Source organism: Vigna angularis, chromosome 2 (assembly GCF_016808095.1).
Source record: "Vigna angularis cultivar LongXiaoDou No.4 chromosome 2, ASM1680809v1, whole genome shotgun sequence".
Taxonomy (NCBI): Eukaryota; Viridiplantae; Streptophyta; class Magnoliopsida; order Fabales; family Fabaceae; genus Vigna; species Vigna angularis.
In genome coordinates, this window is record NC_068971.1 from 46,116,573 (window position 1) to 46,123,863 (window position 7,291).

General features: G+C 28.5%; 1 protein-coding gene across 1 annotated transcript; it reads right to left on the reverse strand.

Moving 5' to 3' along the window:
• Positions 1 to 556: 556 nt before the first annotated feature.
• Positions 557 to 4,555, reverse strand: LOC108328624 (cytokinin riboside 5'-monophosphate phosphoribohydrolase LOG7). The gene is made up of 7 exons (XM_017562511.2): positions 4,350 to 4,555; positions 3,183 to 3,280; positions 2,110 to 2,140; positions 1,891 to 1,990; positions 1,694 to 1,764; positions 1,044 to 1,187; positions 557 to 874 (listed from the first exon to the last, which is right to left on the reverse strand). Exons 1-7 carry the CDS (start codon positions 4,455 to 4,457, stop codon positions 785 to 787), a joined length of 642 nt encoding a protein of 213 aa, XP_017418000.1. The 5' UTR covers positions 4,458 to 4,555; the 3' UTR covers positions 557 to 784.
• Between the last annotated feature and the right edge of the window lie 2,736 nt (positions 4,556 to 7,291).

A 7,291-nucleotide genomic window follows, 5' to 3' on the forward strand; every position in this document is an offset into this window, starting at 1 on the left:
ATAATTACACATAGTATGAAAAGCATTTATTTTATTAGTATCATCAGTATAATCTAGTTACTTCAACATAATTTTGCTTTTGAACAATCCATTACCATTATTTATTTGAAGTACTCATTGGATCATTCTTGAAGAAAAGCTCGACCACTTGGATAATTTTTTTTATCATCCTACCAAAACCAGGTAGCCAATTTGAAAGACACTTGAACATCAAGTACAATGCCAAACTACTTTTATATATGCAAAGAAAATCACTTCCAATTAATTCTATATTATTGTGTAAGCACCTGCCCCCAAGAATAACGCAAGATTGCTAGCTGTGCATTATACATCGTGATTATAGATGAACACGTATTAATCAGTTTATTAAATCCAGAAAAATGAATTCAAGAATAACTTATATAATTGGGGTATATATACATATATATTTCCCTTTGTCCTTTGAGGGAGTTAGATGGTTACATATATAGTGTTCGGCAATTTTGATCAACTTGTTATTAAAGAATTTATCTAAAATTCAAAGAGACAAGACTGAAAAGGTTGCTCAATCTTCATCGCCAAGGCAATGGAAACATGAATTTTTCAATTATAGGATTTTCCACATTTTGAACAACCCTCGTTCCCGTGTAACACTAAAAAAGGATGGTAAAAAAAATGCTGTATTGATTCTACGGTTGCTATGCCCGTATAATGATTAATGAGTGATTGAGTCCTAATCCTACGTACCCAAAAAGCTATAAAACGTAAAAAGCAAAAAACACCATGGATCATTAATCTTCCACAATCACATGGTCACTTCTGATTCAGTCACGAAATTTAGTCTTTCCTCCCACACCAACTTGGATGCAAACTCATCTTGCTCAGGGACATGTTCCTGCTTCCATAAAATATTTCATGGTATGATTAAAAGTACAAGCAAAGACATCGAATACGAAGAACAACTTGTATTATAACTAGTAGTATTGGTAAGATGAAAGCTTCCTTGAAGCATACGTAACATGGGTCATTTTGTATTTTTAAAGTGGGAGACAGTTTTTTCGCACCTCTAGTTCTACCATCAATTCTTTGGCTGTGGGTGCTGACACGATAATGCGTCGTGCCTTAGGAGATATAAAGCCTTCATCAACGGCCTTGTCTATGAAAGACAACAAGGAATTGTAAAATCCATCCACATTCAAAAGCCCCACCTGCATCTCACAAAATTCACAAATCAACACTTGTTCAATCTTCATCTCTTTTATATTGCTGCTCCTTCACATACTTAATTACTCCCATTCAAATGCACAGCTTTCCTATAATTTAACGTGGCAATCATTAACTAAGAACAATCACAGACTACTCTCTCTCATGTGAAGTCCAATTAAATAGTCCACATTTATCGGATTCTGTATGTACTGAAGCTTCCTGGTTGTTAATCATATTTATATTTATATCATGCATGCATCGAATATAATGGATCCTAATTGCAAGTTGTTGAGAAGCATTCTATTACACTGAGTCATATATGGTCAACTAATCAACTTGGCTAATCAACCAGAAAAATATTAGTATCTAGTAACATGACAACAGTGCAAAAACAAGAGTTGCTTAAGGCAAAAACAGCATTATATATATAATACAGGGGTTTGATTATAATATTTTTCTTAAGACAGATGGAATATAGATGTTAACAAGGCATTAAAATTGAGCTTACGGGTTTGCTGTGGATCCCAAGCTGAGCCCATGTAATGACTTCCAGCAATTCTTCAAGGGTTCCATATCCTCCTGTTAATTCATCCATTGCTTAAAAAAATTAATACTCAAAAAGTTATATGCATGTTGCTGAAAGAACAAGAAATGCAATAATTAATTAAGATTGTGGATATTGTCTTTTCATTATGTGGTTGTTACCTGGGAGGGCAATAAAGGCATCGGCTTGACGAGCCATCTCAGCTTTCCTTTGGTGCATATTAGATACGGCTCTCACTTCCCCAATAGGTTCACCTGTTATCTGCATTTGCATTTGCATTTGCAATATATATATATATGCTTATTCCATATTTCACCTTTAAATTATCTGATATACTAATTTACTATAAATTAGTTATTCACAAAGGGATTTATATGTACCTCTATGGGCATAAGACTTGTTGGGATAACCCTGCACCAAACAAGCCCATGGTCAGAAACTAGAATAAAAAACAAATCCCAATTTCATTGTCCAACATTTTTGGCAAGGAGAAACATTTTAACTTTTTAGTGATTGATACTGATCTACGAATTCAATATACTAATATTATTTTCTTAAGGCAACAAATATATTATATAATACGTATGAATTTATGGTTAGATCGAATAATGTAAATAAAATGCCTTAATTTATAATATTAATAAACGTATTATTTATTATTTGATGCATATATTTATGAGAAAAAACATGGGAACTTAACCATATTGCCTTACGATAAAGATATAGTATAAGTGAGAATGTTAAACTAAATGAACGTGGAAGAAGGAATCAATGTTTTCTTGGAAGTGCAAGAAAGAAAAGAATGAATAAAATAGTGAAAGAAGGAAACATGATGTTGGCTCCAATCTCATTGTAACCCTTATATATATTTATATAAAATGAGTTCTTTTTATGAAAAAACAATTGATGTTGGCTCCAATTGTTGCGCAAAAACGTTCTACCGTCTCTTTCTGGAAGAGCCAACAAACGGGATTCAACTTTATCCAATACACCAAACCTGCCAAGAAGCTTCTAACTACCGGTAAAGGTCACTTTTTTCTATTTTTTCTTTTTCCTTTTTCCTTTTTTTAAATCCCAACAACGGTGCAGAATGCCCCCACTTACTACTGGTCCCTGTCAAAACTTTTATTATTATTCTGTATCCAAGATGCTCCCTTTGAACCTACATTCGGAACCTCAATTTGATTAAGAAAATAATGCCCCACATCGCCAGCATTTCTCACTGAACTTGGGAAACACGAATGAGTGAGTGAGTACATGTTTTGTCTTACCTAATTCACTGATTCACCAAAATCACTTTTGCCTTGAACGGAAACGAAATACAAATGTAATCTTGGAAGTAGGAAACATGGAAGTTCATACACTAAGAAAAAACCATAAAAAATTATTGAGGTGGCCTATTACATGGACACACATGTACAACAAAAAATGGGAGAGAGTGAGAATTACAAACCCTAGAACATGGCGCCCACCATCATGAACAGCCTGAGAAACGAGACCCATCAGCCCCACGCTGCCACCTCCATACACCAAATCAATTCTTCTTTCCACCTTCACAGCACATCGAAAACCAAACCACGTAAACGCGTGTCACAACATCCATCATGAAACAAACGAAACCAATTAAGTTTCGACATGGCCAAAATAATAAAATTTTATTATTAGTGGAGGGAGCGACCAAAAGGGCATACTATACTAAGATGCCATTTCTTTTTTACTATTGTATATTTTAACTAAGACAATGGATAGAGTAGCGAGAGTACAATATGGAAAAATCATGGATGTTTGATTTGGTCATGGGAAGTTGTGGGAAATGGCAAAGGTTAATAACACGCTTCAGAGTAATGATATCTAGGAAGCACGTTTGTTCCTATAAGAAAAAAAGAAAAAGAAATGTATGTGTTTATTTATTTATTTATTTTGATTTAAAGACGGAAAGGTTTTTGAGTGTTATAAAAAACAGTATTGCAGGGGGAAACAAAGATCATGCAAGAAGGCTGCTTAACTGACAGCATATTACAGCTAGCATCCTTGCAATCTCTCTGCGTGTATATGTGCGCGCGTTTCTCTCTCTCTCTCTCTGTCATGCCAAACTTAAACCCTAAACCATATTTCCACCACAATCATAAGCACGACTTGCCACTCCAGAGCTTGTTTATTGTTTTTTTTACATAAAATCAAAAGAAAACAAGAAGAGGGAGAAGAGAGAGGCCTAGCCAAAGGAAGAAATGAGAAACACCAGAGTGAGAAATCAAAATGAATCATTAAAATTTGTACAAAATTTATAGAAGGTAAATATTAGTTGTGGAACAAAAAGAAAGGTTCATGAAGCAATAAAGAGACAAAAAGAAGCAAGAGAAAAAGGAAAAGCTCATTGAATCTAACTAATCTATATGATATGAGATATCAAAACCAAAAATTCCGTGGTGTTCAGATTCAATCCTCCATCAATTCTAGAATTCAATTTACTTTTTTGTAAATCAAATTTTGAACAGAAGTTATAAAAGAAAGCCAAATTCTAGATTTCAATTCACTCTGGAAACAAAACTGGCCTATGGTGTAGCATTAGAATATTGTAACGGAAGAAAAATAGGTAGAAGAGAAAAAAAGAGTATGTTACCAGCTCCCTGCCAAGTTGAACGGCAGCTTCTTGATAGGTAGGTTTTTTTCCTGAACTGCTGCCACAGAAGACGCAAATCCTCTTGAACCTGGATTTGGTGTCTTCCATTTTTGTGGGTGATGTGTCTGTGTGTGTGGGGTCTATATATATGGGGTAGAAGCTAGAGAGAGGGATGAAAGAAAAAAGAGGGTTGAAAATGAGAAGAAGGTGAGTATTTTTCTTTAATGTATTTTGATCCATGTGGATATCATATATAGCTAAATACATACTATCATATACCATATTCTCCCTCAACCTCACATCCCAACTATTCTCCCTCCAATCATTAATTTATACAGTAATAAATATCTTATTTTAACTCCTTTTTCTAATTTATATACTTAAAACTTATAAAACCATATTTATTTATATTAAAAAATAGCACATGTCATGCATAAAAAATAAAGTGTAATAAAAACTTCTTCTTTCCTATTTGCCTGTTTATTGAATTTTTTTAAAATGGTATTAATATGCTCACACTTATCTGATTCTTAAATATCTTATACTTATAATATATAAATGATAATAAATTTTATATTCAAAGTTAAACATTTCAATATATACTGAACATATTTTTCTTTCTTTAGAACGATTTATTTGAGATACCGGTAAACATTAAATACGAATATTTTTTTTAGGAAAGACTTTAATTTTAGTCTATAATTCTCGATTGAGTTAATCCCTTTTATCCAAACAAAATTAAATATTTTATTATTTATGATTCTTTATTTTAATATTTAAATATTAATTTTCTTTTATGATGCAATATTATAATAATTATTATAATTATTTGTCCACATCCTATTTAAGAAATTATTTGTTTGTATTACTATAATTATAAAATATTAATTATATATTACTAAACATCAATGTAAATTATTACATTTAATATTATCTTTTATCTCTTTTAACTTAACATTTAATATTATATATTGAGAAGTTGTTTGAATTGAGGTTAGTTTTAAGTTTTTGTTTATTCTGATTAGAATAAGTTAAAGTCTGATTATAATAAGTTAAAGTTTCTTAAATTTTGCTTCCCTTGCAAATGGTGAAGTAATGATAACAATAAAAAACATTACCCATGACAAAAGTTAACAATAATACTTAAATTAGAAGTAGGGGTGTCACGTCATTCATCTAGTTACAAGCATAGACTCACTTCAGACCTTTTTTTATTTATAAATTTTATAATCTGTTTTAACTTAAGTTGAGTTTAATGAGTTAAATAAATTAACTCATTTAAGAATATTTGATTTTCATAATTTATTTTATAGATTTATTATATTATAATTAAAGTTGATGGACTTGATTCATTTATTTAAATTAATATAATTAAAATATTTATTTATTTTACTAAATATTATTATAAACATAATAATTAAAAATTAAAATTTTAATTTATATAATTTAACAAACAAATTAATTAAATATTTAGATTATTTAAACATTATTAAATAACATTTTAATATTTAAAAATATCAAATTGTCAATTAATATAATTGAAAATGATAAATAATTGTAATAGAAAATTATGAAAATTTTTTAAGAAAATAATAGTTGTTATCAGTGGTTACTTGTTAATCCACTTTTCACCTTTAAGCGAAACATAAATCCGATTCATTCATATGTTAAATAAGTTAATTTGAATTTGACTCAAATAAAAATTGTTAATTTTTCTTAATCCAATCTAATTCATACATATGATAAAATAGAATGAAAACTATTTGACATTTGTAATTAAAAGTGATGTTATTTGTTTATAAAACCTATAATCTATAATATCTCTTTCATTCATCTCATTTTTGTATGCTAAAATATTCATAATAAAAAAAAATATTCATTGATAAATAATGAGACTAAAGAGAAGAGTATCACCATGAATTTGATTAATTATGTATATTGTATTTACAATCATATAAAATAAAAAATTGTTTATTGCTTTTATAGGTGAAAATTGAATGAGTAATGATAAAAATACTTTTCTATGAATAAAATCTTATATTGGTAATAAGTGAATACTTCAAATGGATATATATAAATAATGAATAACAAATAATTTAGTATTTATTATTCATAAAATATTAAAATTAAAATTTATATTATATTATATTATATTAAATTTAATTAAAATTAAAGTTTGATTTATATTTTATCAGGTTAAATTTTATTAAAACTAAAATTTAATTTAATTTACATTATATTTTATACTTTTTTTATAATTTTATTTAGATTTCATTTTAAAAATATATAAATTATTATTTTTTAGGTATATATGGATACTTGTGAGAGTCTTAAAAATTTATAAATATATTTTAAACACAACAAAATTAATGTGAATAACGAATCAAATTTTTTTTATTGTGAGTGAGATAGTGGGTAAACACTGTTTAACTCAACTCATTACCATTCTTAAGTTAACTTCAATAACTACTAATGAGACAGAAAAAATAAGACAAATTTTAGAAAATATATAAATTTTTAAATTTTTAAATAATTTAAGTAATTAAACCTTATATATAAAACAAAAAATAGAGATGATAATTAGAAACAAATAAATAATGATGTCAGTAATACTTGACTAGTATGATTATTTTTTATCAGTAATAATAAATAAAATAAATTAAACAATTGAGATCTCATAACCGGTATACAAAGTAAAAATACATATATAAGAAAAAAAAATTGTAGTACCAAAGGCTTTTATGTCCCAATGTATGGTATATACAACCTTTTACATGATTTCAAATGTTTTACACATTTATCCTGTAAAATATGTTCACAAAATTATCATATATTCCCCTATATATATTAAGAATAGATTGTATACTAGATCTTCGACATATATACACCATTTGAAGTACGATAAGGTTGTTTTTTTGGATTTTGTTTTGATCCCTGTCCAA